The sequence below is a fragment of the Mchenga conophoros genome, linkage group LG13, assembly GCF_057382185.1.
Source record: "Mchenga conophoros isolate Kocher_MC1m ecotype Shallow Benthic linkage group LG13, M_conophoros_male_GT1.1, whole genome shotgun sequence".
Lineage (NCBI taxonomy): Eukaryota > Metazoa > Chordata > Actinopteri > Cichliformes > Cichlidae > Mchenga > Mchenga conophoros.
The window spans coordinates 5,767,124-5,785,220 of NC_140538.1; the positions used below are offsets into that span (position 1 = coordinate 5,767,124).

Here is an 18,097-nt window from a genome sequence, read left to right on the forward strand (position 1 = left end):
TATTGATTTTTTTGAACAGTTGTTTACTTGTAGATCATTGCAGGAGTCCTGAGTAGATTGGTTACCTGCTGCGTAAAGTCTAACTTGTCACCTGACTGTGAATTACCCTTGTGTGTTCATACTTACTGGTTTTTACCTCATTCATCGCAGGTAGTGGCACACACTCAGAGTTCAGGTCTGACACAGCCCTAAAGTTTATTTTATTCATGTCATTTTAAGTTACAAGTTGGAATCAGAAACACAAAAAAAAAAGAGAAGAAAAAAAAAAGAAGTTATAAAGTAAAACAGCAACCATTCCACATCAAATGGCAGAATGTGTCCACGGAGCTGTCCTTACAAGCTCATAATGCAAACTACTGACTCGCCACAGAAGAAACACCTTTTTGAACATTTTTTTTTCTGTGTTCCTGCTACGTTCTGTAAATATGACTTCACTTTGCAGCCACTTGCAGAATAACTCCAGCAGTGGTTAAAAGTCATGAGTAGTATGCAGAATGAACCTTCAGACAGAGCCCTGGGGTTAGTATTACACTAGCAAAGGGCTAACTTAAGGAGAGTAAGGTTTGTGTCTCATTACGTAGCCCCTGCTGTGCTCTGATTGAGGAAGAAAATAAAAATCAGACTGCACTTTGTAAAAGTTGTCCATCTGTCCTTTAAGGTCCCACACAACCGTCGCAAATATGTAAGAGTCATTGGTGGATGCCCCTTCGACCAGAATTTGCAAATCCAGTGAAAGCGGCACTGAGGGTGAATAATAATTGTTTTTTATTCTTATTGCAGCTCCAGTTCATCTTATGTTTTTTTATTAGTGTTAGGTGGTTAAAATGACCTTAGTATTAAAGTTAAACAGTTATATAACTGGACTATAGATGGTCAGCTATCATCAGCTGCTGCTAAGGTGCCTTTGAGTAAGGCGTGCTTCCCCCAGCTGCTTCAGTAGGGCTTCAAAAGAACAACGAAGCTCCTTTCCAGGAGCCACGAGTGGACTCGTTCTGATTAGGGGTTATTTTGTAGTTTTACTCTACCGCAGACAACATGTAGCACCTACTGCAGCGTCAGTCAGGGGAGCTGAGGGGAATACTTGCAAGTGTTTTCTTTTGCTTGATCCCACTGTAAGAGTTTAACAGAGCTGCCGCAGAGCTGGCGTCAAACACTGAAAACGCCCAAAAAAAAACGGCATTTCTCACCACTTGTCAACACTCCAATCCTTCCAAGCCCTGATACACACTTTTCTTTTTTTTAGTGTCAACACATTTGGCAAATCGTCATTGTCGTCGTCATAAAAATAACAAAACATAAACATTAAAAACAGACAGCTTCACATCAAAGTAGAATACAGATATTATATCTTTACCCACAAAATGTTCATGTTACGACTAGCTAGAAAAAAAAGAAAGAAAACATCACCATGTTATACAAGTGTGTGTCCGTCTGAATGTGTGTGTGTGTGTTTGTTTGCTAGGAAATGGTCGAAGATTAGTGTTTGGAACCGTAGATCTGCTCAGGATTGTGTATCTGTACGCGTGTGTAAACTCAGATTAACGAGCAACATGTCTTTCAGTATCAACACAGGAATCCTCACCCCGCATCCATAAAAGAAATATAATAAGAATAATAATAAACCCCACAAAAACATCAGAATCATTTGCATTCTCAAAGTAAGCATCCAAAAATCCATCACCACATAGTAGTTATCAGCTGGCCACTAAAGTTCTCAAAACTTTCATTGCAAAATTAAAAAAACAAAAAAAAACAAAGGAGAAAAAAAATATTTTAGTGTCAACTATATATATATACTATATATTTATACTTTTGTTCTTTATACCAACCAAACATTATGTATTTTTTGTGTTGCTATGGTCGTGGTCCCTGGCAACATCATGGAAACGGTACGATTAAAATAAAGACACTGATCCCCCAACTTCATCCAGCTCGTGTTTCTGTTCATATGTTGTGTTTTTTCCCTCCTCTTTTTAATTTGAGCACTTGTGTTTCATACGCTCTTCTTATATTTTGAGTGGATTTGTTTTCAATGCTACGCGTTTAGTGTTAAATGCCGACAGTGTTGCTTTTTTGTCCGAACACGCTGAGGCTTTGTAGGCATAGATTAGTGTGTTTAGTTTGGATTTAGTGTACTCTGGTAGTGTGTATTTGTTTTGTCTGTACCCCCATTCAATAGCAGACTATAAGGTATGCCTTTGTGTGGTTAGTGTCTGTGTGTGTCTATGCATTAGCGCTGATGCTCTGTTTGTAGACGGCGTGGTAGGCGTTTCGCAACAGGACGTAAGGGAAACAGGACTCCAGCAGGTCCATGGTGAGGAAGGGAGACTCCTGCACAATCTGAAGCAGAAACGAAATGCAGAACAACTCTTAGACGATTGGAAATATACGGTAATACTCAGAAGTAAACTTGAATGTTAAAAATAGTTCTGCACTTCAACTTGAATCCATTTTTTTTCACATCCTGATATAGCTTTGATAGTTGCTTTTTAGGATGTTTTACTTTTAAAAGAGGAACAAGTGTCGACAGATAAAGTCTCCTGTACGTAGTTTTCTTACCATGTCCAGCAGCAGGTAGACAGATTCTCTGTTACGTGTCGTCATCTTGTCCGTTTCCTGACCGATCTTCAGCAGGCTGGATGAGGCCAGCTACACAGAAACATGTTACAGACTGATGTTAAGAGTCTCTCAAGTCAAGCTTCGGTTTTGTTTTCGTATCAGTTTTAACTAAACTTTAGAATTTCTTGACAAAAATTGGGAAATTATACACCATTTCCAAATTTATCAAAGAAAATCTGACTTAACTGCATAATTACTGGAGCTTCAAAGACATGTAAGCACTTCATGACTGCTTGTCTACTCTGTACTTCTTATAACACAGACTGTTGGTAATAATGAGCCACAATACAAAGTCTTCTAGGGATAACAGTTTCCTTCCATAAGCCCTTCAGTTCTCCTTGAAATAGATTCTGTAAGCTGCTGTAACTCGAGGGATGAAACTCATTTGTCTGAAAGATACCTGGTATTTTGATAAGGGTGACGACCAAAAAGCTCACATAGATGTTCAGCTGGACTCAGATCTAAAGACTATGAAGGTCATTGCTTACATCACATAATTTTCATACACATCAAACCATTCAGCGAGTCCATGACCCAAGGTTTGGGACACTGTCATCCTCAAAGAGACCATTCCCTTTAGGATAAAAAGGTTTCATCAAAGGACAGAGCTGATCAGGATAACTTCGAAAGGGGACCCGAATAACGGCTCCAAGCCATATAATAGTCACCGGATACCTCAGTTGTAGGTTTTTCCTTTAATTTGTTACATTGCGTGTTTGATGTTGACATTATGATGAGAGATTGTATATCCCCCTATAAGTTTAAATGAATCTAATTATTCTGCGTATCTTCTACGTCAGAATGCAGACATGATGCCCTAAAGAACTGCCATCACAGCGCAGTGCTACACTAGAGAAACCCCAGTTATAATGTAAAGTTCTCTAAGAGTAACAGAAATGCAGTGTCTTACAGCCAGGAACTCTTTGAGGCGGTCCTCTATGCTTCCCTTGTGGATGGTGAAGAGAGCAGCAGCGATCTGGTTGATTGCTTTGGCCAGGCAGTGGATGTTGTTACAGTGGCCTGTAGGAGGCAGCAAACACACACGATTAGCTGAAGAAGGAGAGATTATTGACTCGGTTTAATTTCTCACATGTGACTTTCACAGCAGAGGAAATTTCAGGCTTATAAAACATGGATCTGTCAATCCTGGGCTTCATTTCTGTATCGCATGTGACATGGATGACAAGCACATGAATATAAAACGCGCGTGTAATCGTAAGGTTAGAGAACGGTTAGTGTGGCTGGACCGGTGCGACGTGTTAAGACCTGCTCCCGGCAAAACCAATCACTCGTCGGGACACAGTCTGCATACTAACAATGGTGGAGCCCATTACAACTCATTATCCTTTTCAAATGTCCCTTATTAACAATGGCGCCTTTCATTTCAAGGTTGTTAAGTGGCACTGTCTTGATAATTCGCGACCTTCAGTTATAACTCTCTTCGATACCTCATCAAAAGGCCTCATGTATCTGCAGCGATGCCCCTCCGTGGATCTAAATATCAAGTCTGTATAACTGAATGAATCTTTCAGGCAAATAAATAAAAACAAACACGGGTCACATGGGCTAAACAGACATTTAAAACTGATTAATTATTTAAAAAGTACACATAATGAAGATGATAATATGGCTCTAATGAACACACATAAATCAATCTTGGGGCACAAGGTCGACGTCATTTGCATGCAGAAACTGTCTCGCGCGTTGAACGTGGTAAATTTTGTTTCTTACAAAGTGGAATTTCTTTCCCCCAGCAGTGAGTCACAAGACGGGCTTATTATCCCCTTTATTAATGAATATTAGAGCAGGAAATGGAGGGCAAAATGATGGAGAGGAATCAATTCGTATCACAAATATACTTAAGTGCATCATGTATTATAATTTCTGTTCCGTAATCATTTGAGTCACAACAATTACTCCAGAATCTTTCCTCCCATAGAGTCTCAGCCGGCCTCAAACCAAAGTCAAGTCATTAAGCCAAACACTTTTTTAAAAGAACACACCTGGAGTGCAGCAGAATGCATGCATGGCATCTGTAATTTCCAGAAGGTAACTGCTGCTTGTTAGGCTAACAGCAAAAGTGAACATAACAAAGATTTGTAATGTGGGTTAAACAAACAAAGAAACCTAAAGCGGAGATGTCAAACTAATTTTACATCGTGGATCACAAATGCCCCACTCTGACCTTAAGTGGGCTGAACCAGTGAAACTCCCCTTTCTGTTGGTGGAAACGCATTCAACTAAACATTTAATCCCTGACTTATCCTAATATAAGAAAACTGAGTGTTCAGCATTAGAAATGTGGAGATACTGGAAAAACAGAAACTTTTCTCTCACTTAATTATTAATCTATTACATAAGTATTTCATGTAGTGTGAATGGCAGTGGGGAAGATCAATATTTACCAACAGAAAAAGCTGGAAAACTTTTGAAAATACAGATCCAGTGGACCCAACTGGCTTCTGGCCTCCGGGACTCATTATTCCACACCCCTGACCTGAAGGCATCACCGTCATGTTACTGTTTTTAACCCAGTAATCAGATGTACATGTTTTTCCTCTCGACTCTAGTGTCTAGCATGCTTTTCTGTCTCGCCAACCACTACGTCCATGAATCTTCTCAGCGGTCTTTTCTTCTCCTTCCTGTCTGGCAGCTCCATATTCAACTCCACTATTCAAACCATCTCATCCTACCTCTCTAACTTTGTCCTCAAACAGCTCCACTTGTGCCGTCTCTCCGATACACTCATTTCTAGTCATGTCCCTTCTGGTCACTCCCAACCAAACAAATCTGAGCATCTTGAGGGAGGCTGCCAACTCCACCCTGCCCACACTCTTCACCTCTGGCCTGTAGTGTTTTAAAAATCAGTCTACTAGGTGGCACTTCCTTTGTGGTTCTCAAACAACAACAAGAAAAAAAAAAAGGAAAAGGAAAACATTTTTAAACAATACCAGCCTTTTACACGTTTTCTTTCCACTGCCTACATCCTCCATATAAATGAAGCAAGCAGCGAGCTATCATTACCGCTCAGCTTGAGGGGGGGGGATGCCATTAATTTTACATCCTGTCTCGCTATCACTGGCGCACGACAGACTTCTTTCTGCACACAGATACGACTGGCAGATATAGTTTGCAAGGCAGAAAGTAGTCCCTGCATGAAAATGCTCGCTGCAAGGTTGGTGTGTTTATTCCGAGTAACTGGGTCACAATTTGTGGAAAGAGACATTAATGCTGAGTTTTTCCAAATGAACTTTTTGGCACCTTAAATACCAAAATGGGAGAAGCGTTTCTTTCTATTAGAATCAAGAGAAAGCAGACATCTCTGCTAATAATATCTACAGAGCTGGCTGACTCACACCAAAACAGTCTAGATGGAGACACAGCACTGCAGGCCACAGGAAAAATATAGAAATGTGATTTTAGGATGAACCGCCACTTTGAGTCTTTGAAGTTTCGTGCCTTCTCTTTATTGCACTTCATACTGCAAACATAAAATCTGTGTGAGAGAGAGTCACTTTAACTAGATCTTCTTAACAAATCTACAGAGCATGGTGTCCTACCTTCGATGGCTGGGCTGTACTGCGACATCACGTTGCTGGCAAGTGTTGGCAACGAAACTGCCACAAAGACCATCAGCAGACAGGCGATCTTATACTCCTCCTCTGGGCTGATGTTCTCTGCAGACAAACATCGTGATGGTCATACAGATGAATTGCGTGGCTCCTGGATGGTGGTTGTGTGTGACCGTGTTTGCGACTCACCGCTCTTTTGAGAGGACAGAGCCACCACCAGAGCTGGGTCGATCTCACAGGGTAAACCTGCTGCTGAGGACAGCTCGTAAACGTTCATGGCCACCTGGAAACAGACAAAACATCCACATAAACGCAAAGAGCGGGACATCCGGAAGCGCATCTACCTCGACAAGCCCGTCAGTGTGTTTTACCTTCATGTCCGTCTCTCGGGGAATGTGGTCCTTGAAATCCTCCACTGAGCTGACCAGGAAAGGAATGTGACAGGACAAAACCTGGAAAAAGCAAAACCGACACAGACCACTAAGACGGAGAAAGATGGAAGAGGAAATACTCTAAAATATTTATAAGTGTGCTTTTCAGCAGCCACTATCAGGAAATCTCAGACTGAATGAGCAAGGGCCAATAAACGTGTACCTCAACACTTACACTGAATGTCTTAATTTAATGTGTGATTTCAGAGTGCTGCCTGATATTTTTATCCTTTCACTTTTAATAAGCAGCGTTTCCGGAAACCAGCTAAATGTCAGTCTTAGAAGGCTTAGGTCAGTTAATCCAGTTCCGGAACTTGGTCCAACTCCAACTTCTAAATTGCTAAATCCAGAGGACCAAAGAACATGAAAGCTTGTAAGTATAAACCATGATATTTATCATTAAAAAGACAAGAGGGGAGTAGCTGGAATCAGAGCCAGGTTTAATTCATATTTGATGTAACTCAGCTTATAACTCAGCTTTAACCTGACAGGGACATAATGCAAGCTATTGTGATTGTCGATGAGACAGTCTAGTAAGACTGATTTTGGCCATTTACAGTATAAAAGATGACGAGGTTCAATATTAAAATGCCTACAACATCTACTGTACCTTTCTAAATGAAAACATTTTTAAATGACTGTATTTTAATGCCATGAATATGCCCCAAAGCTGAATAAAGAAATGCACATTATTATAGTTTTGTATTTTCTAGTTTTAGTTTTGACTTTTTGTTTTAAATGAAGTTTAGCTTCAGTTAGTTTCCAGAGTGGATTTTCTTATTTCGGTTTAGTTCTTGTTAGTTTCCATGTTCATCTTAGTCTTTTTAATTATTACTGCATGCTATTACTCTGAATGTCTCAGAGAAAATTAGTACAGGTTTTACAATAAAAACTAATTTTTCAAACGCAGCTGACCCACGGTGTGTCACAGTATCGTAAATAGTCAAACTTTCCTTTACATTTTCATTTTATTCTATTCAAGTTCACAAAATTGTTTGAGTTAATTAATTTTTTTTCAGTTTTTTTTCCACATCCAGCTTTAGTTTTAGTTAATTATAATAACCTTGATTGACACAAGTTGCCAGTATCTATCACCTCAAAGTGGTATATGATTATGTGTGCCTTACGTCTCTCAGAGCCTCCTGAGCAAGCGAGCGGAAGGACAAAATGACCCCAATGATGGTCATTCTCTTCAAAACACTGTCCACAGCTACAAAAACAGAAAACACAGCGAGTGAGTGGAATTACAGCAGCTGTCACAGTGATCAGTGTTAATTCAGGAGTTCACCAGTCACAAAAATAAACTTGCAAGGAGGTGTATCAATTTGTACTTCAAGTGTACTAACTTGAAGTCATTTCTAACCAACCACTTTCAATACGATGGCAAGTTTAACACAGATCTAATCGAATCTCAAACAAGAGACTGACACTGAGACACTGACATGAAACAAGCCAAGGCTGCTGATTGTAAACAGCTAAATATCACACACACAAAAAGTGGCATAAGTACTCCCATCGTGTTTGGATAATCACTTATTGTTTGGCACCATGATGAAACTGCAGCTGCAAAGATCTGTGCCAAGTAAGTGTAAGCACAAGTATTAGCGTTAGTGTTAGTAATTACAGGTGAGTTTCTTGAAGAGCGCAGCCATGTGGTCTGGTTTGTCAAAGCTCGTCCTCATCTGGGTCAACACCTCCATGTTTTCTACCACCAGTTTCTACAGAGAAACGCAAATAAACAAAACATAAATATATGTAAGAACATTTTGTCAAAATTTTTAAAAAAGAAAAAAAAAAGCCTGGTTATGAATGAAACCATGGAAGGCGTCAGACTACACTAAACACTCAACATCAACCAATTTGTTTCCCTATTTTTGGCTCTCTCTGATGTAAGGAAGAAGGGATATCCCCAATTAGGCCAGGCACACTGCTCGGACTTCTCACAAAAGATTACAAATATATGAATCAGTTTTCTGAATATTATATTTTAAAAAAAGAAAGAATCAGAGACGCATCAGGTAAGGAAAAAGAAATCACTCATCTGAATAAAACTCACTGACTAATAATATCACCTGTACAACTTGGTATAACAGTTTATATTATTATTATTCAATATGTGAGTATATCTTTATGATTGTGGACATGTTTATACCTTCAGCTCAGCAACCTGAGATGAGATGTGCCACATCAGGCTCTCACTTAGAAACTTCATACCATACGGGCCCAAGAGCTCTGACAGGGAACGCATCTCTGTGGAAAAAGCAAAAAAATAAACACTTTCAATAAACTTTCAGCAGAAAAAAAAAAAGACGAGGAACAGAAAAAAAACAAGATGGCTAAACTCTAAACTTATATTAATACACAAAACCCCACATTAAAGTTTCTCTTCTATAGCTGATTTATTGTTTGTCGTCATAAATACCAAGTTACTAACATTTTCATGCACAAAGTGTGTTTGTATGAGTAAACAATCTTTTGAGTGATTGTACCCGAGATATCAGAGTATTCTTCAGCATTGAAAGTTAGTTCGTTCTCAGTGGGCAGGTTGACGAAAGCCTTCATGGCGGGGAAGTAGGCGATGTGTCCGTTACTGACCTGGCGGAGCAACGTTTCCAAGTACCTACAAACACACACAGGATGCTGTCTCAGTATAGGTTACATGCTTGGTCCTCAAAAGAAAAACAAGCTGGGCTCCATTAAGGTCTGTCGGGTATAATAAATAAGTAAAACTGTAGCCACTGAGCTTGCAAACTATTAAATTTTTTATTTGGTTTTCTGCTTGTTTTGGGTTCAGGATTTACCCCTCACTGGTGTGGATGTGCTTATTTGGTCCTCTAGTTAAATAGTGCATCTTCCTAAATGTTATAATAAATTAAATGTTAAACTAACTAAACTAACTTTTCAGAAGAAAGTTAAGGTAGGGTGCACTCAAAACTGTTCGTTTCAGACAGAAGGTAAACAGAGAGGCTGAATTAAGGCCCCGAAAAAAGCTACTGTAGTAGAGCCCAAGAATAAAGACATGGAGCTGGATGTGAGGAGAATAGAAATTGCTCTGATTAAAAAAAACAATCATCTAAAACTACTGAGAAAAGTCTAGTGAGTTATTTGCGTTGTTTGTTGTTTATTTCCTCCTCAAATTACACTTCTGCTTCCTTTGCTGTGTCATTTTTTGGTATTTTATTAACAATGTTTTTGGAGAATTGCAGAAGTGCTAAAAATCAACACACCAGTTTGTGTATAAACTGGTGATGGTGGGCTCTCCGTGGCTGTCCAGGTGCTGCGTCTGCTGCAGGAGGACGTTGTTGAAAACTCGTGTGATGTCGATGGTGACGTAGTTCTCTATGGACTGCAGCACGGTCATGTATGCTCGGACGCTCGTCAGCAGCTCGCTGGGCTTGGCTATCTCCTGAGTAGCCTGGTTGTACATGGTCATCCCCACTATGGACCTGGACACGATCAGAGGTCAATAAGACATGCCTAAGTTAAAGTACATTTAGTAAGAGCACTTTTAAACCTCAAAGTTGCACAACTTACTTTAATTACCTTAATTTTAACGATCATAAAGCTGCAATCCCTTAACTTTTCATTCTGAAACACCAAAGCGGTTTACACCTAAACTGCTCAATTAATCTGCTTTTAAATAACTGCTTAAAGCACAACCTCTGGACTGTGCACTGCTTAATAATTACTGTCATGTCATGATGAGGTAGTAATTTGTACTTTTTCCTATTCACTGAAAGCTGTACATGTAGTATTTAATTAACACAGAGGTGGTGAAGAGCAGCATTAGCTGGGCTGCGAGGTCGACAGATGCAACTCTAAATTGGACAAAATGTATCTGTAATTATACACCTTCACTATGAAAGCATGCGTGCGTGCTTATTTACTTGGTAAATCGGATCTCCAGGTGCGAGGTGAGGTACTCCCTCGGTGTGAAAGTGTGCTCCCACACAATCAGGTTGGGAACGTAGTTGATGGAGAAGCAGAGTTCAGATAAGGCGGTGTGGAGTTTATCCAGACTGGGGGGCGGGAGGAGACACATAAACAACAGATATGATTAAAACCTGATCTGTGCAGAGAAAACAAGCAACAATACCAATAAAACCAATAAAAGAGAGCAAAACTATGAGACTTAAAATGAAGGAAGTATAGATATATGTAGGTGAAAATATAAAAACTTAATTGGAAAGCGCTGACACGTCTGGGAAACGGTGATAACAACACGGTGGAGGGTTCAAAACAATACCAGCCAGATTTGATGTGTTAAAAAAATAATATTTCAACTATTTATAGGAGAAAGAAATAGCTAAATATTACCATTTTCATTTTTACTGCATGAGCAAAGATGAATACTTATTAATCTATAAACAATTACAGATCACTATAATTAAAACACACTCAACAGTAATGAGTTTTTAAAAGAAGCATAAAGAATAAGCTGAGCCTGAGAACAGACAGAGGCAGACTGTGGCTCTGCAGATCCTTCAAAAACATTCAGATCTTCACGTTCCCTCTTTTTGTACTAACTTGGTGACCAGCAGTCTGTTCTTCCTCATGCTCTCCACGCCTGGTTTCTCCCTCTCCGGCTCGCCTTTCTTCCCCGTCGCCTTCTTGCTCTTCTTGTTCACAGCTTGGCTGATGGTTTTTGCGCAGTGCTTGGGAAGCAGCTAAGGTAAAAATAAAAAGGTACAACATTTCACTACAATTATTAAGCCACTGATATTTTGTTTTAAAGTGCTCTTCAGATTTACATGAGACCTTTTTACTTGTTTAAAGAATCATTATTGTTTTATATTATGATTTTTACAATTTATTAAAAATTTTACTTATTAAGCTCCTTTTTTCCTCATTTAACTGAAATCTTTTCTGTTGATTATTTTTTTAACTTATTGATTGATTTTGTTTTGCCTTGCTCTCATTTTTTTTTAGCTATTGTATTTTATTTAAGTAAGGTTGTGGATTTTTTGAACGTTTGGGATAAATGAGGTATATTTCATCTCATGTTGAAGACAAAAGAAAAGCAGTAGTAATCTTTCTTAGGCAGTTAAACCAGGAGACTGACAGACATATTTAAGGAGCTTTTAACAACAACAAGCTTCAACAAATGACTAAATATTTATATGGACAAACATCATTTTATGCTCTGGGTATTGATGGCAAAGTGTTGGTCGATCTGAGAATCTATTTCAGTACTGGGTCAAACTTGCATAATAGCAAAATTATCAATACTATGTATTATTGTTTCTACATTAATAAGCCAGCAATTAATTTCTTAATGCCCAAAAAAGGGATAATTTACAACTGAATCGACATGTAGCAATTACATGTGGCAAAATATTTTACAAAGCCTGATTCTACCTTGAAATAAAGTATTTTTTTCACACTGGAAGAAGGAAATAAACTCCCGGATGTATTTCTCCTCTTGTGTGGAAGTCTGCACAACTGTAGCCCTGCTGTTTTGTTCCTAGTGGAAACCCTGACAGTAGTTTAAGTATAGATTAAACCAGATGAACTGGTCAGTTTATCTTTGGATTGATTTTATTCTCAATAAAGTCTGTCAGCGTCTAACCAGCGTTCAAACAGAGGGTGTTGGAGGGGTTGGCTGACGCAGATTGTTAACCTGTATCACTGTCAGTCTGATCAGTAATTTGTAGCATTTGTATTCAAGCTAGAAATGTCAAACTGTCCCTGTAAACAGTTGGCTTTGTGTTCCTACCTGGTCACTAAGTGTACACTGCTCGGTGCAGATGTCAGTGATCAGGTTTCTGGCCTGTTTGGCCATTTCGTCCAAAAACATGTTGCACAACGACAGGCTTCGATCCCCTATGTGGTGACGCTGAGGAGGAGAGTAGGAAGAGACAAAAAGACTCAAAGTGAAATCATTATCAAAACAGCATAATCATCACACATATCACGCCTGATGCCCAGGCTCAGAGGGGAAAGCGGCTGTCAGTCAATGATAAAAATTGTATTGAATTTTGTAGAATCTGTTTCAAAAAGACCAAAACAGTTACTGCGGGGTGCCTGTTTAGATGCATTTTAGATGGGTATAAAAAAAGAAAGCCCAACTGTCTGCTGGTTCCAATAACAAGTGTGTTTATCAGTGTCCTTCAGTTTATGCCTATACTGAGTCAATTTTTGCTTTTCACTTCCAACCAGCATTGATTAAAGCCACACTCGACTGGCTGAACATCCCTGAACTGTAATGTGAGTTTTTTCACATGGAAAGTTTCTTCTTCTTCTTCCATGTTTTTCCTTTTTCCCCTTTAATTTTTAAACATTTAAATCATCGGAGTGTGAAATTGGATTAAAACTGGGAAGTCAAAGACTCCACATTTTTATATTTGGAAAATTCACTAAAAGTTGACCAAATGGGCACATTTTTGTAACATTTGCTGCTGACATTTTGACCAACTGATACCATCAAACATACACAGAATTGGCCATTAGGAGATCCTATTTGAAGTGCAGCAACACGTGCTGATAACGTCCTCGATTACGTTTAAAAAGAAGAAAATGTGTCTCAGTTGATTTACTGACCTCTACGCATTATATTCATTATATTCATTATATCCACCCCCCTTTCATTACATCTCCCCATCTATCCTCCTTCCTCTGTACCTTCCGTTCAACCCACAGATATCTATTCTTGGGAAACTTTCAAATTTCCTCATCTCCCCATCTACAGGCGCCATTATGTAAAATTAAAAAGAATATCACACAAACTGGGTTTTTGTATGCATGTGTGTATTTACCTCCTCGGGACAGAGCTCATGTGTACAGGACATGAAGTGTGTACAAAGCAGAGGGAAACAGACTGAGTGGCGGCTCTGGGAGGGAAGCTCCAAGCACTGCTGAAACATCTTCTCAAATGCACGGCTGTAGAAGCTACACACAAGAACAGAGAAAAAAGGAAAATATACATATTTAAACTTATGTCTGAATTATGCACAGGACTTACCAGAGTTTCACATGAGTGTCTCACCAGAAAATAGACAGGTCTGATGTCTCCACAAGCATCTCCACCAGAGAGTCCACCATCTTTGTGTGGAAGATGATGGTGTTCATCATTTTACCGAGCTCTTTGTGATCGGCTAAACCGAGACTGGCTTTAGAGACACTTGTGTAGGCCTAGAGAGAGGAATAACAGCACAAGCAGGGCATAAAAGACAAATCCAAGTTCTTTATTGTTACATATTGCACTACCCCGACTTACTGAACAGGATCGTTAATATCACATTAAATATTTTATTATGTTTTAGTTTTCAAGGATAACATAGTTTCCTTGAAAGACTTATTTCAAAAGAATTTAAGCATGAAAGTTGTGTATATACCTGCAGTCTGAACCAATCCAGTCTCATGCCTCTGAAGTCAAACACTTCTCCATCCTCCACTGAAACACACAAATCACACTCAGTATTTTAGTAACTTTAATTATTAATAACTGTACTACGATCAATACTGCCAGTGCAAATGCAAAAATAACGACTCGTCCTGGTATTTCTCTGATCTTCCATTTAACAGTCTTACCTTGTTTAACACTGAGAGAAGTCATGGTGTTGACAAATGAAGACATGATTATAGATTCATCCTCTGGACACACAGACAGGTTCTGTAAAATAAAACGGAAATGAGGCTGATTAGACAGGACTGTATTCACTGTAGATTCATCTTTTAAATATGACAAAAATGTTAATAAATAATACAGTACATTAAAAGTTTGAAGAGCATTATAGAAACAAAAAAGTTGAATTTTTATATTAATATTAAAAACAAAACATGCTTTTAAAATTGCGTTACAGTAAATGTAAGACCTGTAATCTGACACCTGACATAAGCAGCCTCACAGCCGTGCTGGATGGTGACACCAGCTCAATAACACCATGTTTTAGGAGGAAAGCAATATCAGATTAAATGTGACTGAATGCAGTAAGAGTGCTTAGTCTCAGGAGTTTGTATTTTTTTTTTTAAATGTTCCCACCTGAACCAGTTCATTCAGCACCACAGCATCAAACCCAGACAGGTACTGGACGTAGTATCGCTGCATCACAGGCCCATACTTCCTGACATGAGCTCTGAGCTCCTCCATGTAGAAGATCAGCTCAGCTATGTGTCTGCAAAACACACATACACACATCAGCAGGTGTGAAGACGCAAGTGTGTTTATACAGGCATGACGCGTGTACACAAACACACTTGTCCACGCTTACTTGTCTATGAAATCATCTGTGCTTTTCTTCTGGATGTTGTCTGCGTGTCGAAGCAGCCAGATGATCTCATCACGGGCGAATGACAGCGCCATGAACACAAACAGCGCCTAGCAGACCAGAAATTTGGAGGGAAGTGGTGAGAGAGAAGCTCGCAGCATCTGCGTTCTCAGAATCTCTAAATGCAATCTGAGACTTTATGAATGGCTTTGCAGCTATTGGTGCCGTATATCAAGTTCCACTAGAAGAATTGGGCTGGTAAAGACTCTAAATGATGCATAATTTAAAAGACATGTTATTGTGGTAGTTTACTGCATATTTTATATAATCTGTTGCACTCTTTTACCTATTCCGTTTATCCTGACTGAATTTCAGCTATAATGAAAACAAAAGGTTATTTCAATCCATGTTAGTTTTATATTTACTGGGACCTGTTCTGGGATCTGTGTGCTCTCCCACGCACATACATGAAAAGCTGAAGAAAGGTAAAGCAACAGGAAAACCACCCTGTACAGAACTATAAACATCAATGGCAGCAGGAATGATACCACTAAAGTCTAAGAGCATGGAAAGGATGATGGCAAAGCAACTTGTAGAATTGCATTGATCTCTGTAAACGCCAACCTGCTCTGTAGAGAACATTAAAATGGCTGAATGAGGGTGGCTTTGTAGCTTGCCTGAGCTCCCTCTCAGGCTCTGTACACAAGATCTGGTTAAATTAATTAATTAAAATAAATGAATTTGAAATTAGTTTAGGTCTATCTAATGGGTTTTGGTCAATTTAAACAATAGCAAACATCCCGAGCAACAAAAAGCAACTAAACAGGTGATACTGTAGTATTCAAGGCAGCTTTTTATAATTCATCAGGTTGCAGCCGCTTTCATTTGACATGTTGTTTTCAAGTTATGTGAGCCACTGTGAAATGAACCATTATTTTGCAAAGACCACTTTTTGAAGTTTTGAGCTGAATGTGTTCGGCAGCTTAGTGTTTTTGAAGCCTCACTGGAAACTGGGCAGATCTGATTGTGAAACTGAAGTTCAACACAAATCATAAGGCAGGCCTGGCCTTAATCATGTGCTGCCTTATAATCAGTCATGACAGTAATATGGACCATGATTTAAAATATAAAGATCATGTTGTATTCCACACAACTTGAAAATAGAGATTGAGACGATAAACACCAGCGATAAGGTCATAGATCAAATGAATTAGAGGATATTTCCCCCTGGACTTGCATAAAACCCAACTTGTTTTTGTAACAAAAACAAAGTTATGTCCTGCTGAAAGAAAGAAGGTTTAAACCTGAAACAGGAAGAAACAGAAAGTCTATGATTACAACTGAACAGAGTGTTATTTGCAGTGTTTTTTTATATTACCTTTGGACCAAGCAGTCCAGGTTGGTCAGCTAAAACAGTGGCCAGCTCTTTCAGAGCTGATCTGAGGAACTTGCGCCTCTCTCTGTGCATGGAGCCTCTGTAGGCAGCCAGAGAGACCGAGGAAGTCAGAGCAGTGCATCAAAACATACAAGGCAATGTGATTAAATGGTATTCTGACACTTTTAGGACAATCCCGCAGGAGGACAAAAAGTAAGTAGATGACAGTGACAGCAGAAGAATAAAGATGAAAGGGGAAGACGGAATAAGTAATGAGGATAAAAGCAGAGATGAGGCATGGGGGGAAGACGACGAATAGAGGATAAAACGGGAGGAAAACATGAAAAAGGATACAGAGAAAAGGGTGATGTTTCACAGTGAAGCTTCCCGAGAGAGGGTAGACGCATATGCTAAAATGACAGTTAAAATCTTTAAATAAAAGACCAGGAATATAAATTAATAATATAGAAAATGGGGGCATTAGAAAAAAAAAAAATGTGAGTGTATTTTATGTTTGCATGAGATAGTATGAAACAAGGTTATACATACGCATGAGACAGGGCCTGTTCTTTGCACTCCCTGATGTCATTGATGCGTTTGTTGTACCTGCAAAACACACAAGAGGAAAGGATGCTTTAAAAAGAGCAAAATGGGAAAACTGGGACAGAAAATGACAATCAAATCTTCAAATTCCTCAATAAAAATTCAAACCACAAAGATATTCAACAATCATATCAAAGTAAAAAAAAGGAGACATGATCACAGTTTGTGTGATTGTGCACCAGTTAAAGAGCGCCTGCCTGTGTCCACATAGACACATTCTCATACCCTCTGATGTTCACAAAAAGGTCCTCAGCAGCCTTGTGGATGTGGAAAACTTCATCCCTGAACAGACAGAGACAGGTGGAGCTCTGCAGAGCCAACTTCCACAAAGACAGCGCTGCTGCGTCGCTATTCAGCGCCACATGACACAGGATGAAACCAACTGCAGAGAGAACGGAGAGAAATACAGAGCTAACTGCAGACTGAAGCCTTTTGATCATCTGGCACCCAATTCACATGATCAGAGCACTAGATTCGACTCTGCTTCTACACTACTTACAAACAATCCACTTTTCCATTGTGTCCAGTGACAGGTATTCACAGGGCATCTAAAGACAAAGACACAGTTGAATTCAGTTTTTCCAGTTGTATCACTTGGCACAAAGAAGCTCTGACATCAAAAGCCTGCACAGAACAGGTTAATAGATTATTGAGAAGCTTTAAATGATCATTCAGATCATACAGATTATTTTAAGACAGTCAATCGGGATACTAACAGTGTCAGACTGAGCAGGATTGAGCATTGTGGAGGGAGCAGAGATGAGAGAAAGCAGCTGGGCGTTCCTCCACTGGTCAGCTGACAGATTCCTCCTGGGATAGACCATCTGAAGGCTGACCAACGCATCTGACAGGGACTGCAGGAGGAGAGACAGGACTAAATTCTTCCGGTATAAAACTGACTTTTGAAACTAAATAAGCAGCAATTTCAGAGCCACTGTACGCAAACTTGGAAAAAACAAACAAACCCCAAAACCCTTTATAGTGTTGTTAAAGTCATGAAAGTTGTTAAACCATCCTCTTTGTTTTCAATTAAGTTTATTTGAAGAATCAAGCCTGATTTAGACTTCTGCAGGAAATAAATGTCCTCATTTTTTATCGTAACCAGAAACTCTCCCCAACCCTATGCTGTAACCTTCTACACCATTCGAGTCGCTGCGAGCTGTGTCGACCCAACATGAGGCGCATGTCAGGTTACGGAAAATGTTACAGAGTAGGGCAAAAACCGAGTTTCCAGTTATGACGGAAGTCACAACGTAGATTTCCCACGCAAGCATAAGTCATGCATGATTT

The 18,097-nt window shown here is 39.3% G+C and overlaps 1 protein-coding gene across 7 annotated transcripts in view; it reads right to left on the reverse strand.

Moving 5' to 3' along the window:
- Positions 1-170: 170 nt before the first annotated feature.
- Positions 171-18,097, reverse strand: part of nckap1 (NCK-associated protein 1) — a 37,368-nt gene continuing 19,441 nt past the window's right edge. For all 7 annotated transcript variants that reach the window (XM_085296163.1, XM_085296162.1, XM_085296161.1 and 4 more), the window contains 25 exons: positions 17,524-17,661; positions 17,307-17,355; positions 17,033-17,189; positions 16,754-16,810; positions 16,208-16,304; positions 14,833-14,939; positions 14,604-14,736; positions 14,153-14,234; positions 13,957-14,015; positions 13,608-13,753; positions 13,378-13,510; positions 12,339-12,458; positions 11,150-11,289; positions 10,510-10,641; positions 9,850-10,068; positions 9,112-9,242; positions 8,775-8,872; positions 8,247-8,340; positions 7,750-7,832; positions 6,563-6,643; positions 6,381-6,474; positions 6,180-6,296; positions 3,530-3,639; positions 2,560-2,649; positions 171-2,340 (listed from right to left, as the gene is read on the reverse strand). In XM_085296163.1, coding sequence (XP_085152289.1) covers positions 2,224-2,340; positions 2,560-2,649; positions 3,530-3,639; positions 6,180-6,296; positions 6,381-6,474; positions 6,563-6,643; positions 7,750-7,832; positions 8,247-8,340; positions 8,775-8,872; positions 9,112-9,242; positions 9,850-10,068; positions 10,510-10,641; positions 11,150-11,289; positions 12,339-12,458; positions 13,378-13,510; positions 13,608-13,753; positions 13,957-14,015; positions 14,153-14,234; positions 14,604-14,736; positions 14,833-14,939; positions 16,208-16,304; positions 16,754-16,810; positions 17,033-17,189; positions 17,307-17,355; positions 17,524-17,661 — 2,784 coding nt within the window. In that variant the 3' untranslated portion in view covers positions 171-2,223. The remainder of the gene's footprint in view (positions 2,341-2,559; positions 2,650-3,529; positions 3,640-6,179; positions 6,297-6,380; positions 6,475-6,562; positions 6,644-7,749; positions 7,833-8,246; positions 8,341-8,774; positions 8,873-9,111; positions 9,243-9,849; positions 10,069-10,509; positions 10,642-11,149; positions 11,290-12,338; positions 12,459-13,377; positions 13,511-13,607; positions 13,754-13,956; positions 14,016-14,152; positions 14,235-14,603; positions 14,737-14,832; positions 14,940-16,207; positions 16,305-16,753; positions 16,811-17,032; positions 17,190-17,306; positions 17,356-17,523; positions 17,662-18,097) is intronic.